General features: G+C 48.4%; 2 protein-coding genes across 3 annotated transcripts in view; both read left to right on the plus strand.

The window, feature by feature from the left end:
* LOC146009829 (uncharacterized) overlaps positions 1-22,209 on the plus strand; it is a 110,821-nt gene that overhangs the window by 56,816 nt on the left and 31,796 nt on the right. The gene's annotated exons all lie outside the window — the stretch shown is intronic.
* Positions 918-19,292, plus strand: LOC146009830 (uncharacterized). 2 transcript variants are annotated; one of them, XM_083150353.1, is made up of 6 exons: positions 918-960; positions 1,531-1,592; positions 3,039-3,117; positions 7,382-7,479; positions 7,590-7,749; positions 17,621-19,292. In XM_083150353.1, exons 2-6 carry the CDS (start codon positions 1,581-1,583, stop codon positions 18,862-18,864), a joined length of 1,593 nt encoding a protein of 530 aa, XP_083006479.1. In that variant the 5' UTR covers positions 918-960; positions 1,531-1,580; the 3' UTR covers positions 18,865-19,292. The 2 variants fall into 2 exon arrangements, with proteins under 2 accessions (XP_083006479.1, XP_083006478.1); XM_083150352.1 differs by having other exon boundaries at positions 944-960; positions 17,618-19,292.

The following is a 22,209-nucleotide window of genomic DNA, read 5'->3' on the forward strand; positions in this document are numbered from 1 at the left end:
TTACCTCCCAGCCACTGCCCATAGCATGTAACACACAGGACAGTATCACACAGGGGCAGAGGACGGAGACACACGGGGGACACAGGTCGGTAACACACAGGGGGGGGGGCACAGGACAGTAACACACAAGGGGCACAGGATGGTAACACACGGGGGGCACAGGACAGTAACAAACGGGGGGCACAGGACGGTAACACACAGGGGGGCAGAGGACGGTGACACACAGGGGGGCACAGGACGGTAACACACAGGGGGGCACAGGACGGTAACACAAGGGGGTGGAACAGGATGGTAACACACAGGGGGGCACAGGACGGTAACACATGGGGGGGGACACAGGACGGTAACGCGCAGGGGGGCACAGGACGGTAACACGCAGGGGGGCACAGGATGGTAACAGACAGGGGGGCACAGGGACAATGAGCACATCACAGACAGAACAGGGATATCACCACCTGTCAGAGGACATCACCAGCTGTACACAATGTAGCTGGCTGCACAGTGCCACCATAGGCCTCCCAGCATACACACACTATGGGGACACTCACTACCATGGTAACAGGAAGTCTGGTCACTAAGGGGTTACCATGCAGAGCAGTCACCGCGGGGGAGGGGGGTCCTGCACTCATATACCGCCCCCTATATCACTAATCATCCTCCACACACACAGCTGGGAACCCCAGGCCGGAACCCTCTGCAGCGGGGACACCTCCGGAGCACGGGACACGCCACTTCCGGTCTGTGCGGTCCATACTACTTCCGCGTTCCAACATACCTACGCTCTGTGCGTTCCATTAATACTACGGTTGGTGTGTTCCACCGTATTTCTGCGTTCCACTCCAGTTCCGTATTTCACGTTCCATCCGGCCTAATCCCCGCCCTCTGTGCTTCATAACTACATCCGGGTCACTGTGGGAAGGAACGACGGACGGCCGCTTGTGTTTAGAGCTGAGGCATCAGGTAATTACTTATACAGGGGGAGCAGCCTCTAGTGTCCTGTTATTATTATTATACAGGGGGAGCAGCCTGTGGTCTCCTATTATTATACAGGGGGAGCAGCCTGTGGTGTCCTGTTATTATTATACAGGGGGAGCATCCTGTGGTGTCCTGTTATTAATATACAGGGGGAGCAGCCTGTAGTGTCCTGCTATTATTATTATACAGGGGGAGCAGCCTGTGGTGTCCTATTATTATACAGGGGGAGCAGCCTGTGGTGTCCTGTTATTATTATACAGGGGGAGCAGCCTGTGGTGTCGTTATTAATATTATACAGGGGGAGCAGCCTGTGGTGTCCTGATATTATTATACAGGGGGAGCAGCCTGTAGTGTCCTGCTATTATTATTATTATACAGAGGGAGCAGCCTGTGGTGTCATGTTGTTATTATACAGGTGGAGCAGCCTGTGGGGTCTTATTATTATTATTATTATTATACAGGTGGAGCAGCCTGTGGTGTCCTGTTATTATACAGGGAAGCAGCCTGTGGTGTCTTATTATTATTATTATTATTATTATTATTATTATTATACAGGGGAGAGGTGACTGCTGGGAATAAGACGTTATACAGTAACATCGGGGGACATGAATGGAGAGGTGACTGCTGGGAATGGGAGGTTATACAGTAACACCGGGGGATGTGACCGGAGAGGTGACTGCTGGGAATGGAACGTTATACAGTAACACCGGGGGATGTGACCGGAGAGGTGACTGCTGGGAACGGGACGTTATACATTAACACCGGGGGATGTGACAGGAGAGGTTACTGCTGGGAATGGGGCGTTATACAGTAACACTGGGGGGATGTGACCGGAGAGGTGACTGCTGGGAATGGGACGTTATACAGTAACACTGGGGATGTGACCGGAGAGGTGACTGCTGGGAATGGGACGTTATACAGTAACACCGGGGGATGTGACCGGAGAGGTGACTGCTGGGAATGGGACGTTATACAGTAACACCGGGGGATGTGACCGGAGAGGTGACTGCTGGGAATGGGACGTTATACAGTAAAACCGGGGGATGTGACCGGAGAGGTGACTGCTGGGAATGGGACGTTATACAGTAAAACCGGGGGGCATGTAACCGGAGAGGTGACTGCTGGGAATGGGACGTTATACAGTAACACCGGGGGATGTGACTGGAGAGGTGACTGCTGGGAATGGGACGTTATACAGTAACACCGGGGGATGTGACCGGAGAGGTGACTGCTGGGAATGGGACGTTATACAGTAACACCGGTGGATGTGACCGGAGAGGTGACTGCTGGGAATGGGAGGTTATACGGTAACACCGGGGGATGTGACCGGAGAGGTGACTGCTGGGAATGGGAGGTTATACGGTAACACCGGGGGATGTGACCGGAGAGGTGACTGCTGGGAATGGGACGTTATACAGTAACACCAGAGGATGTGACCGGAGAGGTGACTGCTAGGAATGGGACGTTATACAGTAACACCGGGGGATGTGACCGGAGAGGTGACTGCTGGGAATGGGGCGTTATACAGTAACACCGGGGGATGTTACCAGAGAGGTGACTGCTGGGAATGGGATGTTATACAGTAACACCGGGGGATGTGACCGAAGAGGTGACTGCTGGGAATGGGACGTTATACAGTAACACCGGAGGATGTGACCGGAGAGGTGACTGCTAGGAATGGGACGTTATACAGTAACACCGGGGGATGTGACCGGAGAGGTGACTGCTGGGAATGGGGCGTTATACAGTAACACCGGGGGATGTTACCAGAGAGGTGACTGCTGGGAATGGGACGTTATACAGTAACACCGGGGGATGTGACCGGAGAGGTGACTGCTGGGAATGGGGCGTTATACAGTAACACCGGGGGATGTTACCAGAGAGGTGACTGCTGGGAATGGGACGTTATACGGTAACACCGGGGGATGTGACCGGAGAGGTGACTGCTGGGAATGGGATGTTATACAGTAACACCGGGGGATGTGTCTGGGTGATGACTGTATCATTGTGTGTGTCAGGTGCCTATAAGGTGTCAGGATGTCACTGTCTATCTCTCCATGCAGGACGGGGAGTATATAGAGGAACACAGGGGTCTGTACAAGGACGTGATGATGGAGAATCACCGGCCCCTCACATCACTGGGTAAGAGGAGACATTTATGCCCCTTTCAGACCGCACTTTTAAAACGGTAAATTGCCGTTTTTTTACCGTTTTAAAACGGTAATGTGTGCGGTCTGAAAGGTCCAGTCCCACTTAACCGGTTAGAAAATGCCGTTTTTTCTAACCGGTTAAAATGCAGGGTCCTACCCGTTTCTGAACCGGTATTTTAGCGCAAAAATCGGCTCAGAAACGGTATTTAGGACCCAGCCAATGAGCTGGGTCCTAAATTCAGCACAGTGAATACTTAATGAGCGCTCATTAAGTATTCACAGCACTGGAGCCCCCCCCCGCGCGTGTCGACACCCCCGCGCGCGTGTCGACACCCCCCGCGCGCGTGTCGACGCCCCCCGCGCGCGTGTCGACGCCCCCCCGCGCGTGTCGACGGCCCCCCGCGTGTCGACCCCCCCCCGCGCGTGTCGGCGCCCCCCGTGTCGACTTACCCCGTGCCGGTATCTCCGTTGTGGTTCCCGGCACTGCAGCTCAGTATGCTCGGAAAGCACTTATGAAAAAAGTGTCTTTCAGAAAATGGCTGCCCCCCATACGGAAGACAGTTTTTTTAAACTGGGTTTCCTATGGGGCAGCCATTTTCTGGAAGACACTTTTTTCATAAGTGCTTTCCGAGCATACTGAGCTGCAGTCCACAACGGAGGTACCGGCACGGGGTAAGTCGACACGGGGGGGGGGGCGCCGACACGCGGGGTGGGGTGGGGGGGGCGTCGACATGCGCGGGGGGCGTCGACATGCGCGGGGGGCGTCGACATGCGCGGGGGGCGTCGACATGCTCTCGGTCGACACGCGAGGGGGGGGGGGGGGAGCTGCACGGAGGGGAGGGCTGAAGGCTGCACTGGCTTTGACCCTGTATTTGGAAAGTTTCCAAAAACGGGTCTGCCAGTGTCAAAAAATCGGCACTTAAACGGTAATATACCGTTTAAGTGCTGCGGTGTGAAAGGGGTTTTATCTGGCAGACCCGTTTTTGGAAACGTTTCCAAATACAGGGTCAAAGCCAGTTATGCGGTCTGAAAGCAGCATTATTGTACAGGGGAGAGCAGGTATGGGGGTCCCCTATATACACCCAGCATCTGATAATCGCATATATACAATGTACTCAGTCACTGCGTGTCTACTACAGATGGGCCCAGTAACAGGAATACCCCAGAGAGATGTCCCCGTCCTCTGTATTCCCAGGATAATCACATATATACCATGTCCTCAGTCACTGCGTGTCTCCTACAGATGGGCCCAGTAACAGGAATACCCCAGAGAGATGTCCCTGTCCTCTGTATTCCCAGGATAATCACATATATACAATGTACTCAGTCACTGCGTGTCTCCTACAGATGGGCCCAGTAACAGGAATACCCCAGAGAGATGTCCCCGTCCTCTGTATTCCCAGGATAATCACATATATACAATGTACTCAGTCACTGCGTGTCTCCTACAGATGGGCCCAGTAACAGGAATACCCCAGAGAGATGTCCCCGTCCTCTGTATTCCCAGGATAATCACATATATACAATGTACTCAGTCACTGCGTGTCTCCTACAGATGGGGACAGTAACAGGAATACCCCAGAGAGATGTCCCCGTCCTCTGTATTCCCAGGATAATCACATATATACAATGTCCTCAGTCACTGCGTGTCTCCTACAGATGGGCCAGTAACAGGAATACCCCAGAGAGATGTCCCCGTCCTCTGTATTCCCAGGATAATCACATATATACCATGTCCTCAGTCACTGTGTGTCTCCTACAGATGGGCCCAGTAACAGGAATACCCCAGAGAGATGTCCCCTTCCTCTGTATTCCCAGGATAATCACATATATACAATGTCCTCAGTCACTGCGTGTCTCCTACAGATGGGCCCAGTAACAGGAATAACCCAGAGAGATGTCCCCGTCCTCTGTATTCCCAGGATAATCACATATATACCATGTCCTCAGTCACTGCATGTCTCCTACAGATGGGCCCAGTAACAGAGATACCCCAGAGATATGTCCCCGTCCTCTGTATTCCCAGGATAATCACATATATACAATGTCCTCAGTCACTGCATGTCTCCTACAGATGGGCCCAGTAACAGAGATACCCCAGAGATATGTCCCCGTCCTCTGTATTCCCAGGATAATCACATATATACAATGTCCTCAGTCACTGTGTGTCTCCTACAGATGGGGCCAGTAACAGGAATACCCCAGAGAGATGTCCCCGTCCTCTGTATTCCCAGGATAATCACATATATACAATGTACTCAGTCACTGCGTGTCTCCTACAGATGGGCCCAGTAACAGGAATACCCCAAAGAGATGTCCCCGTCCTCTGTATTCCCAGGATAATCACATATATACAATGTCCTCAGTCACTGCGTGTCTCCTACAAATGGGCCCAGTAACAGGAATAACCCAGAGAGATGTCCCCGTCCTCTGTATTCCCAGGATAATCACATATATACCATGTCCTCAGTCACTGCGTGTCTCCTACAGATGGGCCCAGTAACAGAGATACCCCAGAGAGATGTCCCCGTCCTCTGTATTCCCAGGATAATCACATATATACCATGTCCTCAGTCACTGCGTGTCTCCTACAGATGGGCCAGTAACAGGAATACCCTAGAGAGATGTCCCCGTCCTCTGTATTTCCAGGATAATCACATATATACCATGTCCTCAGTCACTGCATGTCTCCTACAGATGGGCCCAGTAACAGGAATACCCCAGAGAGATGTCCCCGTCCTCTGTATTCCCAGGATAATCACATATATACCATGTCCTCAGTCACTGTGTGTCTCCTACAGATGGGCCCAGTAACAGAGATACCCCAGAGATATGTCCCCGTCCTCTGTATTCCCAGGATAATCACATATATACAATGTCCTCAGTCACTGCATGTCTCCTACAGATGGGCCCAGTAACAGAGATACCCCAGAGATATGTCCCCGTCCTCTGTATTCCCAGGATAATCACATATATACAATGTCCTCAGTCACTGTGTGTCTCCTACAGATGGGGCCAGTAACAGGAATACCCCAGAGAGATGTCCCCGTCCTCTGTATTCCCAGGATAATCACATATATACAATGTACTCAGTCACTGCGTGTCTCCTACAGATGGGCCCAGTAACAGGAATACCCCAGAGAGATGTCCCCGTCCTCTGTATTCCCAGGATAATCACATATATACAATGTCCTCAGTCACTGCGTGTCTCCTACAAATGGGCCCGGTAACAGGAATACCCCAGAGAGATGTCCCCGTCCTCTGTATTCCCAGGATAATCACATATATACCATGTCCTCAGTCACTGCGTGTCTCCTACAGATGGGCCCAGTAACAGAGATACCCCAGAGAGATGTCCCCGTCCTCTGTATTCCCAGGATAATCACATATATACCATGTCCTCAGTCACTGCGTGTCTCCTACAGATGGGCCAGTAACAGGAATACCCTAGAGAGATGTCCCCGTCCTCTGTATTTCCAGGATAATCACATATATACCATGTCCTCAGTCACTGCGTGTCTCCTACAGAAGGGGCCAGTTACAGGGATACCCCAGAGAGATGTCCCCGTCCTCTGTATTCCCAGGATAACCACATATATACCATGTCCTCAGTCACTGTGTGTCTCCTACAGATGGGGCCAGTAACAGGAATACCCCAGAGAGATGTCCCCGTCCTCTGTATTCCCAGGATAATCACATATATACCATGTCCTCAGTCACTGTGTGTCTCCTACAGATGGGCCCAGTAACAGGAATACACCAGAGAGATGTCCCCGTCCTCTGTATTCCCAGGATAATCACATATATACAATGTCCTCAGTCACTGCCTGTCTCCTACAGATGGGCCCAGTAACAGGAATACCCCAGAGAGATGTCCCCGTCCTCTGTATTCCCAGGATAATCACATATATACCGTGTCCTCAGTCACTGTGTGTCTCCTACAGATGGGCCCAGTAACAGAGATACCCCAGAGAGATGTCCCCGTCCTCTGTATTCCCAGGATAATCACATATATACAATGTCCTCAGTCACTGTGTGTCTCCTACAGATGGGCCCAGTAACAGGAATACCCCAGAGAGATGTCCCCGTCCTCTGTATTCCCAGGATAATCACATATATACCATGTACTCAGTCACTGTGTGTCTCCTACAGATGGGCCCAGTAACAGAGATACCCCAGAGAGATGTCCCCGTCCTCTGTATTCACAGGATAATCACATATATACCTTGTCCTCAGTCACTGCGTGTCTCCTACAGATGGGCCCAGTAACAGGAATACCCCAGAGAGATGTCCCCCTCCTCTGTATTCCCAGGACTGTACAGAGGAGAATCACAGGACCCCACAGGAGGATCAGGTAGGTGGGATTTATGGTCTCACCAATATATAATCTGTACAGAACACTGATATGTCAACTAATAGGATTGTACACCAATTAAAGTGTTTTTTTTTTGGTGGGTTATTTAGAGAGAACATTTGGTTGAAAATAAGGTCCATAATATACCGGAAGAAAAAGAGATATATGTGATTAATGTGAAAGCAGAAGATACAGAGGGAGATGAAGATTCGGATGTGAGAGGTGATCAGCATTTTAAGAAGAAGAACATCCCTAGCGATATCAGCACAGGTGAGTAATGAACAGTTTTTACAGAATAAAGTCTCATCATGTCACTGTGTGTTACCAGCCCAGAGATCTGACCAGTCTCCTCCCCGCACTCTCTGGTGTATCTCATACATCAGGAGACATCAGCCCCTATTATACTCCTGCTCTGCCCCTCACATCATGTCACTGTATGTTACCAGCCCAGAGATCTGACCAGTCTCCTCCCCGCACTCTCTGGTGTATCTCATACATCAGGAGCCATCAGCCCCTATTATACTCCTGATCTCCCCCTCACATCATGTTACTGTGTTACCAGCCCAGAGATCTGACCAATCTCCTCCCCGCACTCTCTGGTGTATCTCATACATCAGGAGCCATCAGCCCCTATTATACTCCTGCTCTCCCCCTCACATCATGTCACTGTGTGTTACCAGCCCAGAGATCTGACCAGTCTCCTCCCCGCACTCTCTGGTGTATCTCATACATCAGGAGCCATCAGCCCCTATTATACTCCTGATCTCCCCCTCACATCATGTTACTGTGTTACCAGCCCAGAGATCTGACCAGTCTCCTCCCCGCACTCTCTGGTGTATCTCATACATCAGGAGCCATCAGCCCCTATTATACTCCTGCTCTCCCCCTCACATCATATCACTGTTACCAGCCAGAGATCTGACCAGTCTCCTCCCCACACTCTCTGGTGTACCTCATACATCAGGAGACATCAGCCCCTATTATACTCCTGCTCTCCCCCTCACATCATGTCACTGTGTGTTACCAGCCCAGAGATCTGACCAGTCTCCTCCCCGCACTCTCTGGTGTATCTCATACATCAGGAGCCATCAGCCCCTATTATACTCCTGCTCTCCCCCTCACACCATGTCACTGTGTGTTACCAGCCCAGAGATCTGACCAGTCTCCTCCCCGCACTCTCTGGTGTATCTCATACATCAGGAGCCATCAGCCCCTATTATACTCCTGCTCTGCCCCTCACATCATGTCACTGTGTGTTACCAGCCCAGAGATCTGACCAGTCTCCTCCCCGCACTCTCTGGTGTATCTCATACATCATTAGCCATCAGCCCCTATTATACTCCTGCTCTCCCCCTCACATCATGTCACTGTGTGTTACCAGCCCAGAGATCTGACCAGTCTCCTCCCCGCACTCTCTGGTGTATCTCATACATCAGGAGACATCAGCCCCTATTATACTCCTGCTCTCCCCCTCACATCATGTCACTGTGTGTTACCAGCCCAGAGATCTGACCAGTCTCCTCCCCGCACTCTCTGGTGTATCTCATACATCAGGAGCCATCAGCCCCTATTATACTCCTGCTCTGCCCCTTACATCATGTCACTGTGTGTTACCAGCCCAGAGATCTGACCAGTCTCCTCCCCGCACTCTCTGGTGTATCTCATACATCATTAGCCATCAGCCCCTATTATACTCCTGCTCTCCCCTCACATCATGTCACTGTGTGTTACCAGCCCCGAGATCTGACCAGTCTCCTCCCCGCACTCTCTGGTGTATCTCAAACATCAGCAGCCATCAGCCCCTATTATACTCCTGCTCTCCCCCTCACATCATGTCACTGTGTGTTACCAGCCCAGAGATCTGACCAGTCTCCTCCCCGCACTCTCTGGTGTATATCACACATCAGGAGCCATCAGCCCCTATTATACTCCTGCTCTCCCCCTCACATCATGTCACTGTGTGTTACCAGCCCAGAGATCTGACCAGTCTCCTCCCCACACTCTCTGGTGTATCTCATACATCATTAGCCATCAGCCCCTATTATACTCCTGCTCTCCCCCTCACATCATGTCACTGTGTGTTACCAGCCCAGAGATCTGACCAGTCTCCTCCCCGCACTCTCTGGTGTATCTCATACATCAGGATCCATCAGCCCCTATTATACTCCTGCTCTCCCCCTCACATCATGTTACTGTGTTACCAGCCCAGAGATCTGACCAGTCTCCTCCCCGCACTCTCTGGTGTATCTCATACATCAGGAGCCATCAGCCCCTATTATACTCCTGATCTCCCCCTCACATCATGTTACTGTGTTACCAGCCCAGAGATCTGACCAGTCTCCTCCCCGCACTCTCTGGTGTATCTCATACATCAGGAGCCATCAGCCCCTATTATACTCCTGCTCTCCCCCTCACATCATATCACTGTTACCAGCCAGAGATCTGACCAGTCTCCTCCCCACACTCTCTGGTGTACCTCATACATCAGGAGACATCAGCCCCTATTATACTCCTGCTCTCCCCCTCACATCATGTCACTGTGTGTTACCAGCCCAGAGATCTGACCAGTCTCCTCCCCGCACTCTCTGGTGTATCTCATACATCAGGAGCCATCAGCCCCTATTATACTCCTGCTCTCCCCCTCACATCATGTCACTGTGTGTTACCAGCCCAGAGATCTGACCAGTCTCCTCCCTGCACTCTCTGGTGTATTTCATACATCAAGAGCCATCAGTCCCTATTATACTCCTGCTCTCCCCCTCACATCATGTCACTGTGTGTTACCAGCCCAGAGATCTGACCAGTCTCCTCCCCGCACTCTCTGGTGTATCTCATACATCAGGAGCCACCAGCCCCTATTATACTCCTGCTCTCCCCCTCACATCATGTCACTGTGTGTTACCAGCCCACAGATCTGACCAGTCTCCTCCCCGCACTCTCTGGTGTATCTCATACATCAGGAACCATCAGCCCCTATTATACTCCTGCTCTCCCCTCACATCATGTCACTGTGTGTTACCAGCCCAGATATCTGACCAGTCTCCTCCCCGCACTCTCTGGTGTATCTCATACATCAGGAGCCATCAGCCCCTATTATACTCCTGCTCTCCCCTCACACCATGTCACTGTGTGTTACCAGCCCAGAGATCTGACCAGTCTCCTCCCCGCACTCTCTGGTGTATCTCATACATCAGGAGCCATCAGCCCCTATTATACTCCTGCTCTCCCCCTCACATCATGTCACTGTGTGTGTTACCAGCCCAGAGATCTGACCAGTCTCCTCCCCGCACTCTCTGGTGTATCTCATACATTAGGATCCATCAGCCCCTATTATACTCCTGTTCTCACATCATGTCACTGTGTGTTACCAGCCCAGAGATCTGACCTGTCTCCTCCCAGCACTCTCTGGTGTATCTCATACATCAGTAGCCATCAGCCCCTATTATACTCCTGCTCTCCCCATCACATCATGTCACTGTGTGCTACCAGCCCAGAGATCTGACCTGTCTCCTCCCAGCACTCTCTGGTGTATCTCATGCATCAGTAGCCATCAGCCCCTATTATACTCCTGATCTCCCCCATCACATCATGTCACTATGTGTTACTAGCACAGAGATCTGACCAGTCTTCTCCCCAGGTGTCCTTTCTACATGTGATAAATCGCATGCATGTAAAAAATGGCTAGTCAAGTGCAAATATAATAGAAAATAGAAATAGAAAAAGGCAGGCTTTGCTGTGACTAAAAAATTGCACTTAAAAAAGCGCATCCCGATTTTTTTTTTTTTTTTTTTTTTTCTCATTGGAAATAGCAAAATAGCAATTTTTCAAATCGCACCCTAAACCTAACCAAACATTGCAAGAAATAAAGACCAGCCCTCGTAACACTATCCTTGCTCCTCCTACTAGCCCCCGTACCGTTATCCCTCCTCCTCCACCAGCCCCTGTACCATTATCCCTCCTCCTTCAGCCCCCGTATCATTATCCCTCCTCCTCCACCAGCCCTGTACCATTATCCCTCCTCCTTCAGTCCCCATACTGTTAACCCTCCTCCACCATCCCCCGTACCATTATCCCTCCTCCTCCTCCAGCCTCCGTACCATTATCCCTCCTCCACCACCAGCCCCCGTACCGTTAACCCTCCTCCACCAGCCCCGTACCATTATCCCTCCTCCTCCTCCAGCCCCCGTACCGTTAACCCTCCTCCACCACGAGCCCCCGTACCGTTAACCCTCCTCCACCAGCCCTCGTAACACTATCTTTCCTCCTCCACCAGCCCCCGTACCATTATCCCCCCCTCCAACTCCCGTACCATTATCCGTCTTCCACCAAACCTGACAACTGACATAATGCAGTTCTAATGGCATCCGCCAAACCAGACTCGCCCACCTGAAGTGTGTGATTGGTCAAAAATGTTGCTTTACACCATATATAAGTCCTGCATAATATAACAGTCTCACCCTTTAGCTTCCTTGCACATTTGGAGGAAGGACCTGCTCTAGCTGACCTACATTTCTTCTGCGATCACCATGAGGCCATACACTGGGATATTTCTTTCTCTCTCTCTCTCTCTCTCTCTCTCTCTCTCTCTTTCTCTTTCTCTTTCTCTTTCTCTTTCTCTTTCTCTTTTTTTTCTCTTTTTCTCGTTCTCTTTCTCTTTTTTTTTTCTCTCTCTTTTTTTTTCTCTTTCTCTTTTTTTTTTCTCTCTCTTTTTTTTTCTCTTTCTCTTTTTTTTTCTCTTTCTCTTTTTTTTTTTTTCTCTTTCTCTTTTTTTTTTTCTCTTTCTCTTTCTCTTTTTTTTTCTCTTTCTCTTTTTTTTTCTCTTTCTCTTTTTTTTTTCTCTTTCTCTTTTTTTTTTTTCTCTTTCTCTTTTTTTTTTTTTCTCTTTCTCTTTTTTTTTTTTCTCTTTCTCTTTTTTTTTTTTCTCTTTCTCTTTTTTTTTTTTTTCTCTTTCTCTCTTTCTCTCTTTCTCCCCCCCCCCCCCCCCCAATAAGACAGGAATTCCTACAAGTACTTTGGTGTAACACCCCTCTCCTCCCCTTCCTCTGTGTCTTTGGCTTACTTCTATCCAGCAGTGACTGGCTGTGGTGGCTCCCCGGGAGATACCTGCTGCTGACTTCCGGACGTGGCTGACAGCGTGCTGGGCGGAAGTGCACTCGCTACATCACTTCCCTCCGGCGGCCTAAGTTCAGAGTCCCTGCGGAAACACGCTCAGGGCTTTTTTGTTCTGCTCGGCCATCCTGAATATTATATCCAGCAAGTAAAGAGTTACAGATCCCAGAGGTGTGGCCTATGCTAAAGCTCCTAATAAGAATGGCTGATTGTAAGCAACATCCCCCCCCCCCCCCCAAAAAAAAAACGGATAGTGCCCTATATAAGAGACAAGGAAAATTGGCTAGAATTGATCTAATGTTTCCATTCACAAATGACCAGTTCCTTAACCTGTGTACAACTCCGAAAGTCAATGCGGCTGTTACTTCAGAGATCACACATCACAATTCCGATAGGAGTCAGTGCAGCATGTAAAGACTCTGGATAGGAAATGAGAGAATTCTTCAAGAACGTTACATCTGTCCTCAGCTGTCTCTAAAGTCTGGTGTAGCGGTGGCATCAGTGTCTCGAGCCTTAAATTATGGAGCTTTTCGATTCATTCTGATATTGAAGAGAAACTCTCGAAGCAATATCTTTTAAGAAGCCTCGAGATTATGCAAAAAGCCATCGACGGAATCTGCAAAGCCTCTCTGGACATGGTTACATTCTCCGCTAGAGCGACTGTGGCTGGTGTATCGGCAGGGTGGCATTATGGCTCAAGGCTTGGAATATGGACGTTCGTTGTAAGAACTGCTTAACAAACTTACCGTTCAAGGGTTCTTTTTTGTTGTTTGGGTCAAAATTGGATTTAATGATCAAAAGAATCACTGGGGGAAAGTCTATTCAACCACCCCAGGATAGAAGAAATCGTTTTCCTCTGCCTTTTTTTTTTAAAGAAGAAAGAGCATATAGACCAGGCCTACAATATTTTAGGAGAGGAGGCCCAAATGTCTCAAGCCAGTCCTTCAGAAGAGGCTCCAGACTATGGTTATGGTGATCGAATGAAGAGAGAAGCTCGTCTTCTAGCTTTTGCAGATGTATGGAACAAATCTATTAAAGACCAGGTGGTCTCTCGAATCAAACAAAAAGGCTTCAAAATAGAATTTGTAATGTGCCCCAAAAACAACAAATTTGTTGAATCAAAAAGAAGCGAGGAAAGTCAAGTTCTTCTGTTTTAAGGTGCGTCATCTGTTGGACATCAGTGCAATAGAATTTGTCCCGGAAGATCAGCGCAGAAATGGGCTTCTATAAAAAAATCTTTCTCTGGAGGAGAGAAGTAGTAGGGGGTTGCAGGTCTATCCTGGACCTGAGAACTCTCAATTGGTTTATAAAAACAGTGCGGTTTCGAATGGAAGTATTGTGTTCCATTGTGATGGGTATCGGGAAGGAAGAGTTCCTCGCCTGAATGGATCTAAAAGATGCGTACTACCATAGTACATTGATCACCCAGATAAGTAGGCAAGAAACCAAATTTGGCCATATCTGGATGGTCTCCTAATGGCAAGAGGCTCGGTCAATGAAGTCCAAGACCATGTCCATATCCATAGAAAGGTGTCTAAAAATACAACATTTGCCTGGATGGGGGGCTCTTGTTGGTTCAAGGAAAATGGTAATTGAGAGAAAGTCCAATTTGAGGGAATTGGAAGCGGTGTGGTGGTCAATAAATCATCTCTAAGAAAGTATAAAGGGTTCTCATCTGAGGGTGATGTCCGACAATGGTACTGATGTGTGTGGCTCACCAGAGACTGCAGAACGACCATAGGAGCACAGGTGCCGGAAGCTGAGATCTGTGGAGAGAAGGTGGTCGCAGGTGCAGGAACTGAAGCAGGCAGGTGCAAGTGTTCACAGGTGCAAGAACACAGGTGAATGCTGGTGCAGGGTCTTGGAGTGCAGGAACAGGTGAACACTGGTGAAGAAGCTTGGAGGCACACAGGTGCAGGAACGCTGGTGCAGGGTCTTGGAATGCAGGGACAGGTGAACACTGGTGAAGGAGCTTGGAGGCACACAGGTGCAGGAACGCTGGTGCAGGGTCTTGGAATGCAGGGACAGGTGAACACTGGTGAAGGAGCTTGGAGCACACAGGTGCAGGAACGCTGGTGCAGGGTCTTGGAGTGCAGGAACAGGTGAACACTGGTGAAGGAGCTTGGAGGCACACAAGTCTAGGAACGCTGGTGCAGGGTCTTGGAGTGCAGGAACAGGTGAACACTGGTGAAGAAGCTTGGAGGCACACAGGTGCAGGATCTTGGAGTGCAGGAACGGTAGCTGACAGGGACAGCTGGCTTGGGGACTGCCTGGAAGCAGTAGGAGACAGTGCCCGAGCACTGTAGGAGTCAGGCTGTGCAGGAGCTGGTATAGCACTGGAACATAGGCACATCTAACCTGATGGTTGACAATGGAAGCTCTGACAGAGCAGGAGTCCACCTAGTACTTTTATAGCTGCAGGTGGGAGGAGACTAGACTGGCCAGTAACCAGGAGGGAAGCTGCATGGCTGAGGTCTGTAACGAGGTTTTCTGAGCCAGAAAGAGATTCTCCCAGGCTAATGGGAATTGAATATGGATGTTTTCAGACTGATGGTGGCCAAGCTTTGACCGGATGGCAACCCACACCAACAAAAAGGTGAAAATCTTTTGTTCGCAATGTTATCATCCACAAGCAATGGCAATCGATACTTTTTTTTCATCCATTGGCAATTCAGTTTGGGTTACGTATACCCGCTAGTCACTATGGATAAGCAGGATACGAAGGAAAATCAGGTAGGATCAAGTGGAAGTATTCGTAATCCTACTTTAACGTCCAAGAAGGTCATAGTTCACAAATGTGCTGAGAATGGCGATCCAAGATCCTTGGCTTCTTCCAACCATATCAGATTTTCTGCACCAAGGCCCGGTTCTTCATCCAAACCCAATGTCATTATGTCTGAAGGTATGGAGATTGAGCGGCAGATGTTGAGACAACTTGGACAATCTGACCAGGTGACCGATTCTGTTATTGGGCATTATGGAGACAATTGATTGCATGGGGTAATCTTTCAGAGAACATTACGGACCCCTCTACTGCTAAAGTCCTTCAGTTCTTATATGATGGCTTTAACTTCTGTTTGGCGGTGGCCACCATTAAGACCCAAATCTCAGCATTAAGTGTGTTGTAAGATAGGAATCTAGCAAGTTGGTTCAAAAGTTTGGGAAAGGCCATTACCTTTTTATGACATTACCTTTACGACCGCCTCCGAAGACCTTGGTAGCACTGTGGGGTTTGAATCTTCTAAAGAAACAACCATTTGAGCCTTTGGAGGAAGTCTCTCTTAGACATCTCACATGGAAGGTGGGGTTCTTGGTGGCACTGACCTCGGCCATGAGAGTTGGTGAAATTCAAGCTCTCTGGTTAGAGGAACCATCTTTGATTTATGTTTCCTGATAGAGTGGTTCCTAGAACTCATCCAAATTTCTTACCTAAAGTGATTTTCATTCCTTCACCTTGACCAATAGATCGTGCTACCTCCGTTTTTTTTCCCAGAACCTAAAGATGAAGAACAAAGCAAGGGGCATACGTTGGACCTTGGGTGGGCCATTTCTGTGGACTGTACAAGGATGGAGCCAATTGGAAAAACTATTCATTATTCCAGGTGGGGCCAGGAGAGGGTTGGCTCCCACAAAACAAATGATATCTCTGTGGATTGGAGACACTATCGTTTTCCTACAGACAAGAAGGTCTGTCAATTCCACCCAAAATCAAGGCACATTCGTCCAGGGCAGTGTTCACTTCATGGGCTAAAAGGACTCAAGCTTCCGTGACGGAGATATGTCACGCAGCCACCCGGTCATCAATTCACACGTTCTCTGAGCACTATGCTTAAGATGTCTCCACCTCTCACTTTGGGAACCATTTAATGGTGCTGTAACAAAGTGATTATTTGATATATAGTTAAATATTAATGCGTTGGTCTATTTCGCACCTCTCACTTTTTTTCTTATGCTTGCGTATGTCCCAGTGTATGGCTGCCATGGGAATCGTAGAAGTCTATGCGTTATACTCACCGATAATTCCATTTCTTCTTAGAGATTTCATGGTGGCCATTTTCCAGGACCTCAGAACGGAGACACTCAAGTATACATACATTTCCCGTAACTCGGGGGTGAAATTTCACTAAATATGGGATAGATGGATCATGTTCCTTCTAGGAAATGGCCAGGGTGGGGTGGTGCTGCTGCTGCTGCAAGGGGACAGCAAGAAGGGGGCAGGCTGGGCCCGCCGATGTCACAGTTGTGGGTGGGCTCAGACTGCCGCTGCCACCGTTGCCCAGTTAGATTGTATACTATTCAGCAATGTTCTCCGTTTCTTACTAGAAGTATGTTTGATTAAAAAAATAATAATAATAAATAAATATATATATATATATATATATATATATATATATATATATATATATATATATATATATATATATATATATATATATAGTCCAGTGGGGGAGGGGCGGCACTCCAGAAGAAATAATCACGCAGTCAGGCAATCATAAATGAAAGAAAAAAGTGTATTCTAGCGCCAAGCGCTTTCGGGGAATCACCCCGTCCTCAGGGCATCAATACACAGGAGAGAAGCTTCTCTCCTGTGTATTGATGCCCTGAGGACGGGGTGATTCCCCGAAAGCGCTTGGCGCTAGAATACACTTTTTTCTTTCATTTAAGATTGCCTGACTGCGTGATTATTTCTTCTGGAGTGCCGCCCCTCCCCCACTGGACTTTGCATTATCTATCTGGGAAGGCACCCATCCGTTGTTCTACCTATCCGAGTGCCGGCATATCGTTGCTGTATGTATATATGTATGTATATATGTATGTGTATGTGTATATGTATATATATATGTATATGTGTGTGTGTGTGTGTGTGTGTGTGTGTGTGTGTGTATATATATATATTACCAAGGTGTGAGATTTCGCCTATTGAGTGGCGTCTTACAGAGAGATATATTTGGAGACCCCTGAACAGGTACTCTTCATTGGAAGGCACCAAAGGTTTTAACCTGTTTCAAATTTTTTATTTTATTCCCAGCAGATGGATGTTACAGCCCAAATGTCTCGGAGGATCCTCTTGTTTCATCTCCGGATGGTAAAATAGAAGATAACGTTACCCAAACGGAAGAAAAACCTATCGCCCTAGTTACTCGTCCAATACTTCGTCGGTCATATTTGTCATCTGAACCTTCCGATAATGGGAAATGTTTTCCTGATCTCTCTGGTATTGGTAGACCTGTAAGAGCTCTTAGAAAAAGTACATTGTTCCATTGTAAAGATTACAAATCGTCTATGCAGAACAAACCGATTATTACCCGTCAGTCAGCGAAGGGAGATGAGAGAACATTTCCATGTACTGAGTGTGAGAAATGTTTTACACACAAATCCGATCTTATTAGACATCAGAGAAGTCACACAGGTGAAAAGCCATTTCCATGTACTGAGTGTGTGAAATGTTTTGCACGCAAATCACATCTCGTTAGACATCAGAGCCGTCACACAGGTGAGAAGCCATTTCCATGTTCTGAGTGTGGGAAAAGTTTCTCATACAAATCAGAACTTGCTAGACATTTGAGAAAGCACGTGGGCCAGAAACCATTTCTGTGCTGTGATTGTGGGAAATGTTTTACACAAGAAAAAGATCTTGTTGCACACGTGAAAAGACATACAGGTGAGAAACCATTTCAATGCTCTGAGTGTGGGAAATGTTTTACAAGCAAATCAGAACTTGTTAGACATCAGAAAAGACACACAGGCGAGAAGCCATTTTCATGTTCTGAGTGTGGGAAATGTTTTACACACAAATCAGATCTTACTAGACATTTGAAATATCACATGGGTCAGAAACCATTTCTATGCTGTGAGTGTGGGAAATCTTTTGCACAAGAAAAAGATCTTGTTGCACATGTAAGAAGACATACAGGTGAGAGGCCATTTGCATGCCATGACTGTGGGAAATGTTTTACAAGCAAATCAGATCTTATTAGACATCAGAGAAGTCACACAGGTGAGCAGCCATTTCCATGCCCCGAATGTGGGAAATGTTTTTCCTTGAAAGCAAATCTTGTTACACATCAGAGAAGTCACACAGGTGACAAGCCATTTTCATGTACTGAGTGTGGGAAATGTTTTGTACACAAATCAGATCTTGTTAGACATCAACTAAATCACACAGGTGAGAGGCCATTTCCATGCATTGAGTGTGGGAAATCATTTACACGCAGATCTCATCTTATTAGACATGAGAAGATACATATAGGTAAGAAACCATTTCCAAGTGTTTAGGAGTAAATGTACAGAATATGGGAGTTCCACCAATCAGATTATATCTATTAGCTTCTAGAATGTGCTACATAAATAAGTATAATCTGAATGGTTGCTATGGGCAACCTCCCAACTTCAATACAATTACCATATTAGTAAATTTACCACTTAGTTTAGGAAATGTTTTACACAGAAATCAGATTTTTTCCATCAAAGAAATCACATTGATGAGAAGCCATTTTAATGTTCTGCTTGTGTGAAATGATAAAAATATGATTTTTATTTACATAGCTGAGACTGTATGTGTAAAGTAGTTACTGTAGGAACACATGTCAGTAAGTGTAGTAATCCTCCATCCTTGGGCTCCTCGCTGAGGTGATCCAACCTTTTGTTGTTGTACAATAATTGTGATGATCCTGTTTAACTATAAAAACTGTATCTCTGTGGTTTTCTTATTTCTGTTTCCATCTGTAAAGGGATAAGGGTTTAATGTAATAGATACAAAAATCTATATATTGTTAGTCAGCTTAAATAGCGTCTCAAGACGGTGTCGTTGTATTCAATGGCCTAACAGTTACCAGAAATGTTTTCCCTGCACATGTAGCAGTATGGACCCAAATAACTCACAGCCTAGGTGTATTGACTGTGACAAGAGCAGTGTCCAAGGGAGAGGGGAGCAGTGGCAGTAACCAGCCAGCATTAACGCTAGCTAAACCATGGACAATGGGGAAGTTGTGTGAGCGTCTAAGTCCCGTAGCCAATCCGGCCAATGAGCTGCTGGTGGGAATGATAATCTGTCCTTCTCTAATTATATAATGCAGCATGTGTTACAGTGGCAGCAGCGTTGGCGTAAGAGCACACTGCTATAGAATCGAGACCCCCACAAGGCTAATGGCAAGCGTTCGAACATATAGTGGGTCTGAACTAACCGTGTCCACTATGCACCCTGATATCTCCGGTTGTAGGTGTCCTAGCAACTGGAGAGCAGTACCGTGTGAAGGAGGAGCCTGTCACCCGGCAGCGTAGTAAATAACATCGTTTGGTGTATGGCGTTACCAAATGAGTGCAGTACTAGTGATCAGCCACCAGATGTCGCTTTCTGAATTCACCACTGCGCATGCCTCAGATGTCTACTGGTAAGCTATGGTAACTACGTTACTGTACACTACCGCACTGTTCAGTATGTCAGACAGATCTCCGAAAATACTATTACATTGATCTACATATCATTACGCTAATGGGGCTATGGGGAAGTGCGCGAGTATACAGTACTTTCACAGAGAATGGGAAGCACGTGTGTGCGTGCCGAGACAGGGCGGTGCAGCAAAGACAAGAGTGGAGCCATACTATAGGTTCCACATGTGTAAGTCCGTGCGTCTCATTACGCTACACTGGCTGAACACAGAATTACGCTACAGTATGAATGACTTACAGTACGAGAAGGTAAGGCTCAAGGGCCGAGGGGGTTAACAAACTGGCTACAGAGCATGAACCAGGGCTAAGTTGAAGCCCACATCTATGGAGAGAACTACGGCATAGGATTTACATGTGTAAGGGGAATGCTGGAGGTGCGTCTCATTACGCTAGTTACCACACAGGGGCTTCTGACAAAGGCACAGATGCTGCAATGATCAGCCCGCAGCTCCGGTTCCCTACCCGCACCGCTGTCCAGGTTTGGGCGCACCTGCTGTGCAGCAGGGAGATGAGCGCCTGGCAGGAGCTGCCCCACCTGAGCACAGGATTCCTCACTGTCACCTCCCTGCTGAAACTTATCTGCTAGCCTACGACACCCGGTGATAGGAGCCTGTGCTCATGAGTCTGTGTACAGAGGGATCTCATGCCATCAGTTATGTTTACTGTATACGGGTATGAGAACTGCAGGACGCTATGTTGTCTAGGGGACCCGGACGCTCCACCTGACCACTGTACATTACACGGCCCATCTGCCCGAGCTTGTACTGTACTGTATACTGCATCAGGTAAGAGAACTGCAGGACGCTATGTTGCTTAGGGAACCCGGACACTCCACCTGACCACTGTACATTACACGGCCCATCTGCCCGAGCTTGTACTGTACTGTATACTGCATCGGGTAAGGGAACTGCAGGACGCTATGTTGCTTAGGGGACCCGGACAATCCACCTGACCACTGTACATTACACGGCCCATCTGCCCGAGCTTGTACTGTACTGTATACTGCATCGGGTAAGAGAACTGCAGGACGCTATGTTGCTTAGGGAACCCGGATGCTCCACCTGACCACTGTACATTACACGGCCCATCTGCCCGAGCTTGTACTGTCCTGTATACTGCATCGGGTAAGAGAACTGCAGGACGCTATGTAGCTTAGGGGACCCGGACGCTCCACCTGACCATTGTACATTACACGGCCCATCTGCCCGAGCTTGTACTGTACTGTATACTGCATCGGGTAAGAGAACTGCAGGACGCTATGTTGCTGAGGGGACCCGGACGCTCCACCTGACCACTGTACATTACACGGCCCATCTGCCCGAGCTTGTACTGTACTGTATACTGCATCGGGTAAGAGAATTGCAGGACGCTATGTTGCTTAGGGGACCCGGATGCTCCACCTGACCACTGTACATTACACAGCCCATCTGCCCAAGCTTGTACTGTACTGTATACTGCATCGGGTAAGAGAACTGCAGGACGCTATGTTGCTTAGGGGACCCGGACACTCCACCTGACCACTGTACATTACACGGCCCATCTGCCCGAGCTTGTACTGTACTGTATACAGCATCAGGTAAGAGAACTGCAGGACGCTATGTTGCTTAGGGGACCCGGACAATCCACCTGACCACTGTACATTACACGGCCCATCTGCCCGAGCTTGTACTGTACTGTATACTGCATCGGGTAAGAGAACTGCAGGACGCTATGTTGCTTAGGGGACCCGGACGCTCCACCTGACCACTGTACATTACACGGCCCATCTGCCCGAGCTTGTACTGTACTGTATACCGCATTGGGTAAGAGAACTGCAGGACGCTATGTAGCTTAGGGGACCCGGACACTCCACCTGACCACTGTACATTACACGGCCCATCTGCCCGAGCTTGTACTGTCCTGTATACTGCATCGGGTAAGAGAACTGCAGGACGCTATGTTGCTTAGGTGACCCGGACGCTCCACCTGACCACTGTACATTACACGGCCCATCTGCCCGAGCTTGTACTGTACTGTATACTGCATCGGGTATGAGAACTGCAGGACGCTATGTTGCTTAGGGAACCCGGACACTCCACCTGACCACTGTACATTACACGGCCCATCTGCCCGAGCTTGTACTGTACTGTATACTGCATCGGGTAAGGGAACTGCAGGACGCTATGTTGCTTA

The sequence above is a fragment of the Crinia signifera genome, chromosome 6, assembly GCF_055691185.1.
Source record: "Crinia signifera chromosome 6, ASM5569118v1, whole genome shotgun sequence".
Lineage (NCBI taxonomy): Eukaryota > Metazoa > Chordata > Amphibia > Anura > Myobatrachidae > Crinia > Crinia signifera.

What these genes read in the sequence shown, in the direction of transcription:
- LOC146009830 (XM_083150352.1), top strand. An exon ending in CCGGCCCCTCACATCACTGG is followed by an intron (nt 3,118 to 7,381) that starts GTAAGAGGAGAC and finishes TGTCTCCTACAG; the next exon opens with ATGGGCCCAGTAACAGGAAT. An exon ending in CCCTAGCGATATCAGCACAG is followed by an intron (nt 7,750 to 17,617) that starts GTGAGTAATGAA and finishes TTTTATTCCCAG; the next exon opens with CAGATGGATGTTACAGCCCA.